At 39.7% G+C, this 18061-nt stretch overlaps 1 protein-coding gene across 1 annotated transcript in view; it reads left to right on the forward strand.

Annotated features, from left to right (window-relative positions):
* PTPRG (protein tyrosine phosphatase receptor type G) overlaps positions 1 to 18061 on the forward strand; it is a 380711-nt gene that overhangs the window by 314210 nt on the left and 48440 nt on the right. Inside the window, exon 13 of the mRNA XM_085235527.1 lies at positions 3084 to 3216. Coding sequence (XP_085091653.1) covers positions 3084 to 3216 — 133 coding nt within the window. The remainder of the gene's footprint in view (positions 1 to 3083; positions 3217 to 18061) is intronic.

Below are 18061 nucleotides of genomic sequence, written 5' to 3' on the forward strand. Positions count from 1 at the left end.
ACTACTCTATAATACTGTCCATCTCATGGCCTCTTCCATTCCAGGACCTGGATGGCATTGCTGAATGAGTGCTTCGCAGAAAAGAAAAGCACAAGTTACAGATTTTTGCAGACGAAGAAGTTAATTTAGCAGTGCCGAGGCTTGTGTCATGTGGGACCTCCTGAAACAAATACACTGTAATAATTTTTATTCCATCCTACCGGGATGTATTCCAAGCCAGTAAAAGGCAAACTGAATTAATTCAACGAAGGCATATGCCACTGGAAACTGTTTACATTCCTTAGGAAAAATTGAGTTTCATGGTCCATTTTTAAGCTTTTTTTTTTTCCCCCCTACAAGTATGTGCTGTTGGTGCTACCATGTCTCAACATTCTTGCTTTGGAAAAGAAAGAGTTAAATTTTTAGTATTTTTAATTGTATGTGTTTAGATGAACGGGAAAATAAAAAGGCCTGGATCTGTCTTTTTTATGTGTGCTTTCTTTAACTTTTTTCCACATTGCTCAGCGTGCTGCCTATTTTTAGCTTTTTTGCCTAAATGAGACACCCACCAGCACTCTAGCTCTATTGCTATACTTCTAGCCCCAGCTGTCATTCTAGAACAGCTTTACTGGCATTGGTTTATTTAACCTCTCTCAACACTTTACTTAAGCAGTGGAAAACACCTAACACATCTTCAAAGCCAGCACAGGAATGGCAGGAATGGTTTATGTTTTTCTGCAGCGCATCACTGCCTAGGCATTCCCAACTGAAAGTCAGGGCCAGCCGTCAGCATGCAGGCATGGCATTTGCAATTCTGGCACTCAGCACACTGAGCACTTTCTGATCCTCACATCTGCGGTAGATGGAGTTGGCAGGGTCAGATAAGTGTGTTCTCCACAGTAGACTGAGTCAGAGGAGCATCATGAGCATTGCAGAATTTGTTAGCATGCACTGGGACTCTTGCCCGTGCTGTGCTTACAAGGGATTTAATTTTCCTCCCATGCAAACAAAAACATATGTTTTTATGTTGAAATATGTGGAGGTGAAACAGAATAGAATATTGTCCTTGGAGGGAAATGAAGTAATATCCTAATAGATATAAGGTGGTGGGGAGCATTTGGATCCTTGCTGAGCTTTATTTCAGTGCATGCTTTTACTTTTTCCTTGTTGCCATTCTGATTAGTAACACTTACCTCAGTCTTAATTTTTTCATGCTATTAGATGATTTGAAATGCACTGATAAGAAAGAAATGATGCCTTAGGGGTTATGATTTTTGCAAGTTTTGCAAATACAAAGAATAAATCTTTGCTTTTAGTTTGGGGTTGTTCTTTTTCTTACTCTTTGCTGGTCAAGGATATCAAAGACCTGTCTTTAAAATGGTATGTTGTATGTTATTAGTATGCTGTGAAGACTAAAGCTCGCCACGTGCTCTAAGTACAACAATGTGTGGCTCTGTTGGTAACCTCAATATCTTTTCATACTGAAGTCAGAGACAACCGGCTACTCATCTTGCTTTGATAATTTCTACACTCAGTGCACGTTCACTTCCCCCAAACATCCCTCTGATTAGCACTTCATTTAGGTTGCTTGCTAAAGGGCATTACCTCCATCAGCCTATTTCTTAAAACGAGAAGGATTTCTTGCTGGGCTTGCAGCAGCCTGCAGTCTTACTCTTTTTTCAGCAGTCAGGCAAAAAGCATTTACAATTAACCTTTACTTCCATGTTAGTTGAATTTACTCCTGCCTATGGAGGAGTATAATCTAAATACTATTAAAATAGAGTATGACTTCATATTATGTGACATCTGGTGACTTCCAATTATCTGTGTTTTGCCTGCCCACGATGCAAAGGCAATTATGTTCTTCTGGTCGGATTTGCAGCAGTTTCAGAAGATATGATAATACAGTAGTGAAGGAGGGCAAGGAAGCACATTGGTAAGGAAAGACTTGCATGGGCTGATAAGTAGAAGTCAAGTATGTACATTTCAATTCTCATTCAAATCAGAAGCTGTTTACAATAATTGTTTCCCATTATATCCCATTGACAGGTACTGATCAGCTCCTGCCTGTTTTTTTCAGAAACATGAATGAAATACAGAATCCACTTCTGTATTTTTGTTTATAATCTCATTCTGCCTACCATGATTTTAGAATCATAGGATATCCTAAGCTGCAGGGGGCTCACAGAAGGGTCTTTGAGTCCAATTCTGTAGAAGATTGAAATTTATATCTGATAATTATCTCTGAAATAAATATAAATAAATATCTGAAAATTACACCTAAAAATAATTATTCGTCAAGTCTATTCCAATTTTCACAAATTAGACATTTTTTGTCATACAGTGTGGTTACAGGGTCTACTCTCATTAACTTTGGTACTTGCAGTAATTTTAGTATGGTGTTAGAATCATGAAAAAAGTGAAACAGTTTCTCAACCAGATCTCAGAATATTGACCAACTTTAATTTTGTTCAAAAGCTGTAGCATAATGATTTCTTCTGTCAGTTACAACACATACTATCCATTCATTCATCCATCTATCTTGACAATCCATATGCTAAAAGTGCATTCGTATGCAGTAACTCACCAGATTGTGACAATTCAGCAAATGATGTGACATGACACCCAACATGTTGAGGATTTTTTATTTTAAGATAGTTACCAAGAAATTTACTTCTGAAGGAAAGTATGCTAAGCTTGGCAAAGAGCTGCCCTGTAGTGTTGAGAAACAGGGTGCATTTACCTGCAAACAGTGATGACGGAGCAAAATATTTACTTTGCTACTGTGGTGGATTAATTCAGTGGGATCCTCCATGTCTGATAATAGGTGCTTGCATGATAGAGACCTAAAATTGTGTATGAGACTGTAATTACAGGCAGCAGTAAAATCCAAGCCATATGTAGCAATAAACACCATACTTTTGTGCTCTTAAGTTTCAAATTAAAGACAAATGGAGTCCCACCCTGCAATTAGAAGATCTTTGCTCTGAATGTTTGCTCATATCTTGTAAAATGGAGAAACTATTTGTTTTCCTTGGACATTTTTCCACACTGTAAATCTCTTTACACTTTGTGATTGTTTTTATTATGTGCTTAATATGCAGCTGACAAGAACAGTTCCAGCATGGCCACGAGACCTTCACCTGGTAAAATGGAATGGATCATCCCGCTTATTGTGGTCTCAGCACTGACTTTTGTGTGCCTCATTCTTCTCATTGCTGTGCTTGTCTACTGGAGGTGAGCATGTTTCCTTTACGTGCAGAAACTGACCATGATTTAAAACACGTTCAGAATGATGTTTTTTTAGTGTTGTCCTGTGTTTTTTATTTTGTTGGATGTTCTGATGATAGATGCATTAGTTATCTCTCTGGTTGCCAGAACGTCTCTGTTGGGTTAACTATTCAACAGTCTCAAATACTGTTTTTTTGAATCGTGAAATTTGTTTACTAATAGCAATGTTAGAGCCAGCTGTAATGTCAACAAATATTTTCACAGTTAGCCTTAGTCTTAGCCATGAGAAAAGATGGGAGAAAAGCCCAGTGAGACTTGTGATCTTAAGGTGCTTGTTTTCTTCCTTTGTATTTCCATGAAAGGGGGATAAAATTATTTAATGTTACATAACATTGCACTTAAGAACAAGTTCTAAATGTAGCATTGGTGAAGTACAGATCCTGAACGAAAACCATCCTCTTTAGAAGAGATATCATCCTTTTCACCGGCTGGGCTCAGTGGTGAAGGCTAGGTTTGCCACCAGCAAACCAACTTCAGTTAATTTAGAAGAAGATAAAAGCTGGAGTGCGTTCTTACGTCAGAACCAAAACTCTGAGACACCTCATTTGTCTTGTAGTGAAATGTAACCAGAGATTGGCCTCAGAAAAGGTATTTTGGAATTATTTCAGAATCTGATTAGCTAAGACACAAAAAAGTAGCTTTGGTGAGGAATAGCAGTCCACTGATCATTTTATTTGCAGAATCAGTTAAAAAAATATCAATTTGTTTTCCAGTACCCCCATTTTGCTGATGATTAATGACAAATTGTCAAGGCTGGGAACATTCTAAAATATATTAGTGAATAGATGACAGTACTCTTGTGAAGATCATTTCTCTTCGCATTGGCTAATAATTGACATGATTGCAATAAAACAAGTGAATAAAATTGCACAGATACATGCGTAGAAGTCGAAATTGGAAAAGGTACAAAGATGCCAGTTTAGTGTCCTGCTCTTCAGTATATCTCTTGTCCAAAATCTCTCCCATTTTTCTTTCACTTGGAAGTGTAAACTTGGTCACGTTCACACCAGCCAAGCCCTCGAAGTATATGGCTATCCTGAGGCACTGTAGTGTAGGACTAGTTTAACTTGCTTCAATACAAAGTGCTCTGCTAGGAAGGAAGGATTTGGAGATAAAATGCTAACAACCATTATGTAGAAGAATGTTGGTACCTCTCATTGTTTGAAAAACATTTACGTTTCCTGCAATTTCACTAATGGATGGAGATATATAATTGCAAAATTAGTATTTAATCCACTTAAAGAGTAACAGTGCTGACCCTGAGAGAATATTAAGGTTTGAAAGAACTGGCTTAGTGATGAGACTAATTTTTGGTAAATACTGTTTTTTTGTAATAGATCATAATGTTATTCAAGTCTAAAATTAAGATACATTAATTAAAGTTAAATGCTTTTTATCTTTCAAATTCCTAACCATTTACCTCATAACATTTTTATTTGCTTAGTAACAACAAACTAACAGATAAATCAAGGGAAGTACATGAACAAAGGCTTTAACGGAAACCAAATTACTTTTCCTGTAATATTTGCTATTTTGCATACAGACAGCAGTTGGATTTTATCTGTTCTGCATAATTTGCATGAGTAGTTAACATTCATTGATAGCTTTGGTAAAAGTATGGGTGTATAATATATTTAAACCCTTGACAACCATGGATAAATTTTTATGCATATAGCTGATGTTAAAAAAAAAAAGGTAGAGATTAAAAATTAATATAGACATGGAAACTGTGTCAAAAGTTGGGTTTTTTTTTGTAAATATGAGGCAACAAATTGAGGAACGATAAATAAACTTGAGGCTACTTGTTCTCAGTTCAAAAAAATGTATTTCTAGTTCATGGCTCTAAGGATTTTTTAAACAAATACAGAAGAGGTATATAAGAGAAGGGAATGCATGTTTTAGGATAAATCAGCAAGCAGCTAGAACACAAATTGTCCACGGTAACATTTCACGCTGTGCAGACCATGTCATTGAAGTGGTAACACAACATTTTGTATGCCCTTTTCAATGTGATTACCATTCTTTGGGAAAAATAAAATGTTTATCTCTGGGAGTGCTTGAAAGTAAGGGAAAAAGAGAACCTCAAACACCTCAGAGTGTCATTTACAAGTTGGAAAGAAACGGTGATCTGGATTTTCAGGAAGACTTAGCTTGAAATCTAATAGGCAACATATGGAATAATTTGCTAAATAACACCATCAAAGCAAATGGTATGAAAAAGAGTTTGAGACAGATTTTTTCAGTAAGGGAAACATGCTATTGAAGGGAAGGATGCTAAATGCAGAGAAACGCTTGTTACAAAAGGATAACCCTCAAGGGGACAGGCATGCTGGACCAAGGGGTCTTTTCTTGCACAGCAATTCTTTGTTCTCTTGTGAGAAAAAGCATTAAAAAATACAACCAAGAGAACTAGAAAATGCAGAAGAGACATGGCTACCCTTTGGCAATACATTACAAGGGTAAAACAAATGATATTTTCACTTTTGCATTTCTGAGCATTTGTGGGATTACAAGACTGAAGAACAGAGGTGACATAAGCAGAACAATGAAGCAGAGCAAAGCCTTCTGCTTCTTCACATTGCATTGGTACTCTGTTATCCAGGGACCAGAATAAGGAATTAATGGTTTGCTTATGAAGGTTTGGCAAAATGTTTCTCTCTGTTCTGCTCCTTTGTAAGTCATTCTCTGATACAGAAATAAAGTTTTGTGATGATATATTGTAAAGAAGCTTCATTTTCCCTTCACTTTATGTGAAAAGGAGAATAGTAGGATTCAGTCATTGTTTGATGAAGCTTTCCCTGTATCTATGGAACTTCCATGCTGTGTTCATTAGAGACTTCTTGTAATTTAACATATATGGGAATGATTTGTCCCATTTCTGAATAAGACTCCCTTATTTGCAGAGGTAATTTTCTGTTCTTAGTTCCTTTTCCATGTGGATCCTGGACATATGGCGAAAGAATATGATTGATGTTGATGAGAAAGGGTCAGTTCCTTCTTTTTAGCATAATAGCCATCTCAGTAATGAAAAGGGATGGGAACTTACAGGCAAGCAGCAGTTCTGAATTCCATTGAAGTTTCTTAAATTCAGTACTTTTAATGGCACTACTGTGCAAAGAGGTCTGTGTGATATTAAGTTGGAAGAGCAGAAAATAAACTAGGTCAGCATAATGAAACAGCAAAAATTGTCCTGTCTGTTATCCCAGAACAATGAAGAGAGCATCACTGTGGGATGACCGGGAGCCATGGAGTGCTGGGTAGGAGTTTGGCTTCCTGGGCATGGGGGCTGTAGTTCTACAGTTTGTTTCCATGTATCTTTGATTCTTCATAAGGAGAAGCTGGCCTGGCTGGTCCTTGAGCTGCCCTGGGCACAATGAAGGGAGCTATTACTCCTAGTTCTAAAACCTGAAACTGCTGTCTTTTAGTATTGAGTCATAGCAGCATTCATTCCTTTCAGACTGATTCCAGAAATTGGATTCTGTTTGGACAACCACTGAGTTTTTGGAGAACTATTCACTCTGATTTTAGGATCTTTCTTTGGAGCGCTACTAGCTCATATAGAGCCCATTCAAGTGTGTGCATTAAAAGCTGCAGTTTACCAAGCACATGGCTTCTGCATTTCTGGGTATTTGTTTTGCATCTGTGATTTTATATCCAGACTCAGTACTGTGAGATCATTCTGCAGTTCTTCAAGGTCAGTTTAAAATTTGACTTCCATGTTCTGCATTCTTTGCCACTGTTATTCTTAAAGCCTTTTCTATGAACTTTGAGAATCACAGAGTGTGTTGGTAGTGACCTCCAAACTATTTAGGGATTGAGCGTGACTTCAGTTTTTTTGCAACATGACGAGTTCCTACAGCATGATGAGCCATACTATGGCTTGAAGCTTTCTCTATATTTTTCTTGCAAATTGAACAAGTCCTGAACATTGACACTGTAAGGGAAACCCGAGGTCAGTGGCACTTTCTTTCTCACAGAGGTGTAAAAGCGTGAATAGGGTTAAGAAATCAACTAAAATACAGAGATGCACATTGCATTCTGTCACTTTAGAAAAAAACAGGATTTTTAGGAGAGACTGGTGACCTTCCCCTGTTTGTTTTCCGTTTTGATTGTTAATCTAAATATTACATTGCTATAGACTGTGATTTCAAAGGGAAAAATAAGCAGAGAATATTAAGAAGCAATTAAGATTTTAGAGTTTAGCCAACAGCAACTTTTAAATGGGAACTAAATTATAGCCATTTCTCATTTTCAGCTACGAGGAAGAAATTAATTCAGCGCTATAGCTGGAGAGTTTTCTGTTTCTTTCTTTTCTGCAGATACCATAATTCACCTCTGAATTATTGCCACCATCAACATTGCGATCCCAAAGACAAAGCAGGAATATTGTATTGCATTTCTTATTAAATCAAGCTGTTTATACAGTGCTAATATGTTTACATTCAGGAGGGATTTTTGGAACAACACAGCTGCTGCCTTTCAAAGAGCAAGCAAGCTTGCATTGCTTGTTTATAGCCATGTGTGTATAAGAGACAGCTTGGGAAAAAGAGGCCTTTAAATTTCCTTGGGCAAAACCCTATAGAATTTAGTAAAGAATATGAGTTTTCTTAGGTTTCTAGTAAGCAACCTGCTGAATTTAACAGAGGCCTTGGAGCAGGTCTTGTGACAGAGCCTCACACTTCTCCAGCAGTACTTTCCTGTGCAAGGAACAACACTGAGCACCAGGAGATGCGAGTTTGTTCTCTGACTCTCATTGATTTTCTGTGTGACCTGGGGCCAAGTCACTTACAGTTTGACAATCTTGTTGTTGAACTCAGTGGCAAAGACCTCACTGGGAGCAAGCTCAGGTGTTCAATATTTCAGCATCTGAATGCAGTCACTGGTGAAACAGCACAAAAAAAAGGATTGGTTTGCTGTATTTTTAAATCAATTTGTAATTTAGAAATGAAACCTGCAGCGTAAGACTAAAGACTGTTGTAGTTATCATATCTAATTACCATGCCTTGGAAAACTGACATTTGGTGTTAAATTCTGGGGAATATGGGCTGCTCCGTAGGTAGGATAGTGCAAAAACTTCATTGGGAAAAGAAAAAGTAGAAAGAACTTCTTCCTGTAGTAGGTTGTAAAAAGTGCTGAAATTGATGCTTGAATCTATCGGTTTTATTTTATGAGTACACAATGTGTTGTTCATCTACTGTACTGATTGAAAAAGGAGCATTGCAAATTTACAGACCACTGTAAATTGCTTGCTCACAATGATAAAAGCTGCTTCAGCTTACTCTAAAATATATGTGATTCTGCTTGTTTTCTCACTCCTGGACTTGCTAGGTAACACTTTCTGAGAGCTGATGTGTTGATTTTAAGAATGCCTCAGGTGCAGTTGCTCAAGTATTTATTTCAGCAGCAGTGGTTTAAGCAGCCTCCTCCATTCCTGCCCTCACGCTGCCCTCTGTGATACCAAAGCAAATGTTTGTACAACCATGTGATGAGCTGGATTGAGAAATAATCCATGTTTTTTTTTTCTTGCTCTGATTTAAACTAGATTAGTTCCCAGTCTGGTTCATGCAGTAACGAGAGTTACACTGGTGTAACTGAGGGCCCAGCAAGAGGCAGGAGGGATGGGGATGCTCATGCTGACACTGTTTGGGTGATGCCTGAGGACCATGTCCAGGTGCTTGTGCTCTGCTTGAGGACAGCGGTGCCCCAGAGTGCAGCCCATGTCATCACAGCCTGTGGGGACAATTAACTGACAAAGGAAAGAAATTTTCTGAGCTGAGGCGGGCAGCACGACAGGCAAATGAGAAGAGACGTGGAGGTGAGTTGTGTGCCTGAAACCCATCCCTGTGTCCATCTCAGTTCTGAGGTTGAGTAACTAATGTGCCCTGCACAAAACAAACACGGCATGCATCTCTGGGAATGGCTATGTGGAGTTTGGTAAGATGAAAAGCAGCATCAGAGGAAGCGCTGCCTGGCAGACAGGATCCAGCCCAGCCTGCTTCTGGAGCCCTCTGATCTCCCTTTCTGAACCCAGGCAATGCAGGAGAAGCACTCCAGGCTTTGTTGCAGAAGATGACTGTATTTGATGTTGCCTGTGCTGGAGGAATAGGTACTGAAACATTAGGCCCTTCTGTGTGCGGTATCTCAAAGCACTGCTCGTTTTCATTAAAGGGAAGCAGCCTGTGATCATCTCCCTCTCATCCCAAGCAGGGAGTCGAGCTCAGCTTTTGTGCCCATGACAGGCAGTTTGCTTTCAAGCCTGAAGCTTAGGGCAGCCACCAGTGCTTGTTCTAGCTGTTGGCATCATTCTTGGAGCACTCATCATGGAGAAAATCGATATGAAAACTTCTTCAACTGTATCTTTTCTCTTTCATCCAGCAACATGCAGCCTGGGGTGAGGAGAAGAGCTCATGAGGAGAGCCAAAGTGTGGTGTGTGACTGCTCTTCTTTCCCTGACAGGCTGTGGAGTTTCATCCTTTTTTCTTGTGGGGATCCGGAAAGGATCCAGGCTGGTAGTTGGGCACTGGGCCTTCCCATGTGCAGGAGCAGCTGAGCAGGCCACGCACAGGTTAGGCTGTGACACTGTGGCCCATAGTGCTGTTCCTCCCCAACTTCTTCCTCAGGAAGCGTTTCCCAAACAGCTCCTTCAGGACTTTCAGAAATCACGGGAGTTGTCAGTTGTTATAGTAACGGACCCCCTGCTGCTGAATTGGCCCTGAGATGCCCATTTGGGCTTTTGAACAGACTAACTCATGCTCATTAGACAAAAAAGAGAGAGAGACAGATTTGCAGATGGAAAGTTGCTTTTTAAGCGTGCTGGATGATCTGTTAAGAGCTAGATTGTGTAAAGGGGCATGTTATCTCATTATATGCCTGTTACTTTTACTCTTCTTTAATTAACACTAGTTTTACTTTTTCTTGCAAAACAGAATTCTGCAAGAGTTCAGTTTCCTCACTGGTGAGGTCAGTAGTGAGCTGCTGCTTTAAAACAAATAGATACTGCCTTAAGAAAGGAGAAAGAAAAGAAGTTGGACTGGGATTTGCCAAGCTTAAGTATCAGTGGTAATTGCCAGAATTCTGAGGCTGGGATGTCCCATTTCAAAGAAACAGCACAGTCTAGGTTTTGCTTCGGGTTCAAATCTGTGCAGCCCCATTGATGTTAGCAGAGTGACTTTTGAGTAACTGGTATCAGTTAAAGCAGACCTTGCTCTGGTAAATTTGAGTACGCAGATGAAGAACATGTATCGCCTTAAATGGGTTTCAAGAGTATGGAAGTGCCATAACAAGTTACTTCTTGCCAGGTACTTGTAGCCAGATTCTTCTTCTGTCATGCATGTCCAGCCTTCACCTGAATTTCATGAAGCATGAATTTCATGAATGTTCTCCTTACAGCTGTCTTGTAAATGAAAAGCAAATCCAAATTTATGGGAGGTTGGTGTATCAGAGGTGTAAATGAGAGAAGACCGTGGCTATTCTTGTGCTGTTTACCTTTCCTATGAGGAAGTTGGTTAGACCAAGTGGGCAGGCAGGATTGCTAGCTGTGAGGATGCAAGTGGTCTAGTGCATTAGTGGGACCTGCAAGGAATAAATGATCTTCTGCATCCATTGTGCTTACGATGAGGAGTCTTGGGCTTAAATTGCAGCAAGAGGGAAAATTAGGTTTGATGGTAGAAAAAGCTTTATGACAAGAAAGACAATAAAGCAGTGGATTACAGAAATTCCATCATTTCAGGGCTCTGAAAGAAGGTTAAGGAGCCATTCGTCAGGCACACCACAGGAGTCACTGATCCTGCATGGGAGCTCAGAGGCTCATTCTGTGCAGTTCTGTGGTGTGAGCTTTAAAGCACACATGCAACTGTAATGAAAGAGGAGTTGTGTGATAAATTGTCCTGTGAATCACAGACTGGAAGGCTGAAAAAGCATTTAGAAGATACAGTTCAAATGCATCACATTCAAAGTGAGTAACATAAAGCCAATAACAGAGCACACTGAAGAAGTGTGGGGAGGAGAGAGGGAGGGCTACAGCTTTCGGCAGGGAAGGGAAGATACAAAATGGGCAGGAAAGAAACTGCAGAGGCAGCTTGCAGAGGACAACTGTGTCAGGAGGCATGCAGGTTGGTGGAAAAAATCTGTTTGGAGTTTCATTCCATCTGTTCTTTTGCAGCGGGGAGCCTAAGATTAGGAAAGAGTTAGGAGAACAACGATTGGAAGTTTTTAAAAAGAGGAGCAGAGGTTAGTGTAGTTGTGGTTTGCTACCCTTACTGTTGCCCAAGGCACTGCTATATTGCCTACGCCAGTACTGCCGTTATCAAAAGTGAGTGCCAGCTTGAGGCCAGGGTGACAAGGGAAAGGACCTTGCAAGCAAACACACAGTGTGACCAAATCAAACCAGCCCTGGAGATGCCATTACATTATTTTCTTGCAAAAGAAACAGGAAATGTTGATTCCTTAGAGATTCCTGTCCCAGAACAGACAGTCCTGGTGGATTGTGATTATTTTCAGCAGTGCCTTTAAATGAGGACTCTTACTTGAAGCTGTGCTTCACAGCTTCTGCAGTGTTTGTACGTGTGAGTCAGTTATGAGAGCATTTTTTTCTGCTGGCACTTTTATGAACTCAGTGGGAGCCCAAATCTGCATCACCTTTTTTTAAAAGATAATGTCAAGCATGCAATCTTAAGTCAAACAACGGGAGCTTTGGTTGTGGAAGACTGGAATTCAAAATACTTTGTCGGTGACCTTGAAAACAATAAAACAACCACCAGAAGTTTTTATTTTAATCCTCAATTTGCTATAAAATGTGTCCTGTAAGAGCTGAGACATTGAGGGTATGCTTTGCCCACAGGCCATCTAGTTCACTGAAAGGGATAAAGTCCCAACAGCAGGTTGGAAAACTGCTTTTGACACACTGCTCACCACTCCAGAGGTGCAACAGCATTTCCCCAATATGTGCAGAAATATCTTTCTCTGGAGAGAGCAAAGGGGAGTAGGCAGGGGCATCCCAGGTCAGGCAATGAGAAATCTGTGGCACAGCTGCAATTGATCTTTCTGTTTTGTTTCTGTGGAACTAATTAAATGGATTAATTCCAGACACTTTCTCTGTAAATGCCTTCCACACTGCTGCTGTAGTAATGAGATCTTGAAAAAAAGATGAGCAAAATTTGATCTGTGCAGTAACCAGATTTAAAAAACTATTTTATGATGCTTGATTTTGAACCAGTATTTTTAAAATATTCAGAAGTTTTAGTTAGGCTCCATTAGGAGTTGGTTTGTAAGCACTGGAAAACAGTATTGCATGAGGAGTAAGTGTTTCAGATGAGCACAGTGGTAGAGGATGTTACCGCTGCCTTCTCTGACTCAGCTGACAGTTAAATTCCAGGCTATTTTACAAGAAGCTTTAATACTTTAAAACTTTAAAACTTTTGAAATGCGGCTGTTAGAACTACGATTAGCTATTGAAAAGAGAAACAAATCAAATTTTGTAATCAAACTTTCTCTGAAATTAAATCAATTTGGAAAAAAGAAGTGAAAAACGAGAGTATCTGTTGAGATACTGGGTTCGTACTTTTTGTTCCTCTTCTCAGCTGCAAGAAAGAATTTAAGAACCTGCTGCTGTTTGATTTGTTGATAGTTTATGTTCTCTGTTCATCTGTTACTAGTTTATGTATGTTATATAATGTTTTAGTATGTAAGAGCGTATGTTAAATTGTATACAGCTATCTCTGTAGAAGATGTACTGGCATAAATTTGTAGGTTCGCAGTTAAAGGAATATCTCAGATGAACTGTGAATGAAATATCCTATAATACAAGTAGATGTACCCAGAGGGAACCGTATACCTCTGCTGTGAAACTGTGAATTAACCACAGCAGCCAGATGAATTATATTTTTTCTCTCTCCTTGTAACCGTAAAATATAGCTATTGAAGTGCCCTGTGCTGTCCTAAGTCCCATAGCAGCATTTGGACTAACATTAGCACTAGCTATTTCACAGCAGGATGTGGTCTGAGTGTAAAATTATAGGGGAAGAATATTAAATCAATTCAGCAATCTTAACAGGATGGATAAATACTAGGAATCAGCAGCCTAGTAAAACAATAATGAGCAAGGGTGGGCTTTTTTGCACTTCTCTTAAAATAAAGTGCCAACCTATGCAACTTGGCAAAAACGAATGCCTTGGGATGCACAATGTTCCATGTTGTGAATTCATTCAGTTTATCGTAGAACACTTAGCTTGTTAAAAAGAAAACATTTCTTCTATCAGTATGAATGGCATGCTAGCTTACAGGTCAGAATCCATTTGAGTTCTAACTCTATTTGAGTCGGTCCTAAAGGATAAAAAAAAAAGAAGTTGAAAAGATATTTAAAATCATTTCAGCAAAGAAATTATTCTCTCTTTTTTTTTGCAGTGACTGTGAAAATAAAGTTCCTGCTTTCCAATGGAAAACACAGTAATTAGGAAATTTGCAAATATAAATTAGCCTGTGATTGGTCTTCCTCTTTATTTATGTCATTAAATGGAGTATTTAATTAGCATATATATTCAAGTTTCAATATAATCCATTTTTAAATCCAAGTTCAAATATAAAATCAAAATGGGCTTGATGCACCCTATTGTTCACATGCAAAGCTGCTAACATAGATGTGAAGATATGATGTGAATTGAAACATTCATATTTCACAGGGATGCGGTCTACGTTTTCTCAAATGATGGGTTGAACTCTTATTTTTAACTTTTTCTGATTTGCATACATATTAGTCTCTATTTAAATGATGTGTTAATTCTATTCATTAGACTTCAGTGAATGCTTCTAACTCTCCTGATAATCAAGCATAGAGGTCCCTGGAAAGCAAATCATGGACTTTCATGTTGCAAAATACATTGTAAACGTGACATTTATCACTGCTAAGCCAACTCATATGGAGCACTTGGCTACAGTCAGTAGGGCAGAGCCCTTAATCTTATGCTTATGGTAATGGCTGTCATCTCTGAATAAGAACCTGACACCGGGTCCCCAAAGTCTCTTCAGAGATGGTTGGCACTTCACAAGCACTCTGCCCTCTTGACGTTAGAAATGCCAGTTTCTGGCATTTTTTCTGGCAAATACTCTTTGGAAGAGAGAGAGAAGCTTGATTCAGATCCTCGCACAAATGGCTTCAATGGATGATCAGAAATTTTCTGTTCAACATCATTTGATGATGGAAGCAAGGATTTGGGGATCTACGGGGGCTCTGCAGTTCTCTTGCGTATTTGGCTCCCAGAGTGGGTTCCTGCAGGCTGTGTTTTCCTAAAGTGCTTCAGAATGTTCCGAACAGTAGCCCTGGAAGCAAAAGCACAGGGGTCACAAAGTGCAACAGGAGTCCTTTCTGTGGGTCTGTGAGTCAGGTCTTGTAGTGAGGACAGTGACAATCTATGAGAAGGAAAGGCATGAGAAGTGATATTGGAGTTTGGTGCCTGCTGTTGCTTATTGATTTACCAGGCTGTGACAATTTATCTTTTTAATTCTAGGTATAAAAGCATTGTTTTCCCAGTGGTAACAACTTGAGATGATAATTTCCCAAGGTTTTCTGTTGATGGGGTGAGCCCTGAGTGGTACCACACAGGGAGCTGCCATGTGTGCTCCGATTAATAAAAAAAATTGATGGGAAGAAGAAAGATTCTTATGCCATCATTGCAAGGAAATGGTTGACATCTTTAAAGGTCTCTAAGTTTCATTTCCATCTGTTTTTTGCCGAGTCTGGGCCTTTTCAAAAGCAGCAGTGATGTGCTGTTGGGAATTAATTTAGCTCTTTGTGGTAGCTGAAGGTTAGAGTTCAACATCACTGTTTTTGTTATCCGCACAGCTACACTGAACAAGTTCCCTGTTGTATAGTTTAAAGGAATAGGTGGGGACTACTAGAAAGAGACTTGTTGTCCCTGCAGCATACTTTTATTCAAGATGCACAGAATAAGTGAGCAGAAGAGGGGAAATCACAGTATTTGAAATACATTCACAGCAGCTGCTTCATCTCACCATGTCTGAATGTGTAATCTCACTCTCAGGAGCATTCTGCACGAGAAGCAGCTGGGCGCTTCTGAGCATACAAGAAATGTTCCCATTTCACCAGCTCTTGTAATTATACAAGCTGCGCTTAGGCCTATGGAGAAATGAAAAGTCCATGTTTTATTGCAACTCTGAGTTTTGTTGTTGTCTGCAGAAATTAAGCCTCCACTTGGACATCCAGTCTATCTCTTGCAATGCTTTCTTGCACTGGAAGAGCTTTGCACAGGCTTTTTGGAAACATTTAAACCATCTGCAGCCCACTTCTCCCTTGCTCCTTATCTGAAAAGTGTGGGGTCCCATTGACTTCCCAGTACAGTCTGGGGCAGGCTGTGTTATAATTCCCTGTGTGCTGAGCACAGAAAAGGATGCTGAAGAAAAAGGGCTTTAAACCATCTCTGTGCTCCTTGTGTTCCCCTAGCCTAGGGGTTAAGATTCATCGGTTATACAGCAGTGTGGGAATGTTCCCCTTCTGCACTTCCAGCATCATTTCTCCTTGGTGCTCCAGACAGCAACTCCTCTCCCCAGGGACAGATGTGTTGGCAGCTTCACACCTCATTTTTGTGGTGACTGAATGAACTTGCATGTTGTCATCACCCTCCATCACCGTTACTGTATTTACTGGGCTTTCTGTGCAGGAGTTAGATTCATATGCGTTGGATGTTTTGTTACAGCTCATGCTCTATTTTGACTTTTTGGCTACATGTGTTTTCTTCTTTTAAAGTTACTTGTTGTATCTGAGACTTTACCACCAGCAGGTTGCTTTGTGAGAGTAAATATTAATGAGATCTTTGCTGATAGCATCGCATACATTGAAACAAATGCTTTTATAATAAATAGAATTTATTATTAACTGAGTGGTTCAGAGATAAAGTGCGTAAAGTGACAAGCTCATGGCACAGCAAGCTGCCCTTTGCAGGAATCCAATTAGAAGTGTGAGCAGCAAATTGTAAGCAAACTTGCTGTAATTACATGGGGGCAATACAAGAGCAGAGCATCTCTTGGAGCCTGGGACTTGTCCCCATGAATGTCTCATAATTTTCTTCTATCAACATTTAGTTACTATGTCATGCCAAGCTTGCATTCTTCCATGTTATCCTGGCAGTGCTGCATCCCATTGGTCTAAACAAACCAGAGGGAGACAGTATGTTTTGAAATAAAAGGCCATATCATTTAAATGCACTGTGTTCTGCTACAGGTCTGTCTGGGAAAAGTAACTCATTTGTTAGCCTGCTGAAACTACTTTGCATTGAATAACCTGTGCTGATGTTACAGGGCTCTGCCTGACCACTTGTAGCTACATTTGCCATTTCCTCAGTGAGGATGTTTGGGAGCATTGTCATTCCTTTTCCAAATTGCAGTGTTTGTTCACGACTTGGAAAAATAGATGATTTGCTGAGATGTGTCATAGATAATGGTTAAATGTTGCCTGCAGTAACCAAGTGCAATTGTCACAGATGTATTTGAGTATCCGTGCCAGCGGCTATGTCTGGTGTCCTAAAGAGTGATGTAAATTGCTCATTGAGTATGAATGATTCTAAAAGAATTTTTCTAAATATTATGGATCGTTTTCGTCTGGCAGATGGAGTTGCGGAAGCTGCTATAGTGAGAGTTTGTGAAATTTAAGACATCCTGGGTATTGTGAGAAATATGCTTAGCAAGCCTCGGAAATGAGGGTGCGGGATGCAAAATGAGGGTGCAGGAGTGAGGAAGACCTAAGCACAGCATCTGTGGAGTCGGGCGGTGTTTGCAGGCTGGTGGAGAAGCATGTGAAAAAACAACACGGAGCAAGTCAATTTGTCTGTTCTGTCAAAATGGCTACGATCAGCCAGGAGGCAAATGAATAAACGGATCAACAAGTATTTCACACTTGTGTGTTCTCGACAGGAAATCACAGATCTGAAACCAAATGTCTGGGACAAAACTACCAGAAATAGTGGCAAAATACTCTGCTGTTTAGTCTGCATTTTAAGCATTTTTAGCTCACAAAACTCCTTGAATTAAACTATCGGAATAAAATAGGAAGGCTTGTTACTACAGATCCCAGTTACCAACAAAGAATGAAATAGTTGGGGTGGGAGCAGGGCTCCAGTCAGGGCTGGGGGCAATCTTTGCTGGTCTACTCATGCACATCTACTGGCCATGGAGGGCTGCTCTTCTTCCTCTCCTGAGCTGTCTCAATGCTGCACTAATGGCAGCAAAAGCCCCACCAAAGATCACTTAAGAACATGGAAATGAAGTGTATAGATACAGTAGCTGCGAAATGAACCTGAATGTGGAGGGGTGTCAGCACTGAGCAATTTGCCTAGGAGCAGACATCTCCCACATTCCTCCAGGATAGCATGCCTGCCTTTGCAGCCGTGTCACTTTGTATGCTGTAAAAGGAAAGAAAACATTGAGACAAGAGCTTGCTTTTAATTTCCTTGTCGACTTCTGAGCAGGTGCCTGATGTGCCAAGGCACATTCTTCATACATTAAGAAGCATCCATAAGTATTTTTGAGATGCAAACTCCCATTCTTGTGTCGTTTTTTTTTTCTTCTTTCCTCCAGTCCAACACTTGTCAACACTGAAAGGTTATAAAGAGCTTAATAAAAGGTAGATTAAAGCTTTGGAAATCATGCAAATAAGGAGAACAGTCTTTAAATAGAAAATATATTAAACAGTATCTGGTGGTAAGGGATTTAATGATTAACACTGGTTGACTGAATTTCTTCTGTTTTTCTTATTTGCAATGAACTTTTATCTTGAAAACAAATC

The sequence above is a fragment of the Meleagris gallopavo genome, chromosome 14, assembly GCF_905368555.1.
Source record: "Meleagris gallopavo chromosome 14, MGAL_WU_HG_1.1, whole genome shotgun sequence".
Taxonomy (NCBI): Eukaryota; Metazoa; Chordata; class Aves; order Galliformes; family Phasianidae; genus Meleagris; species Meleagris gallopavo.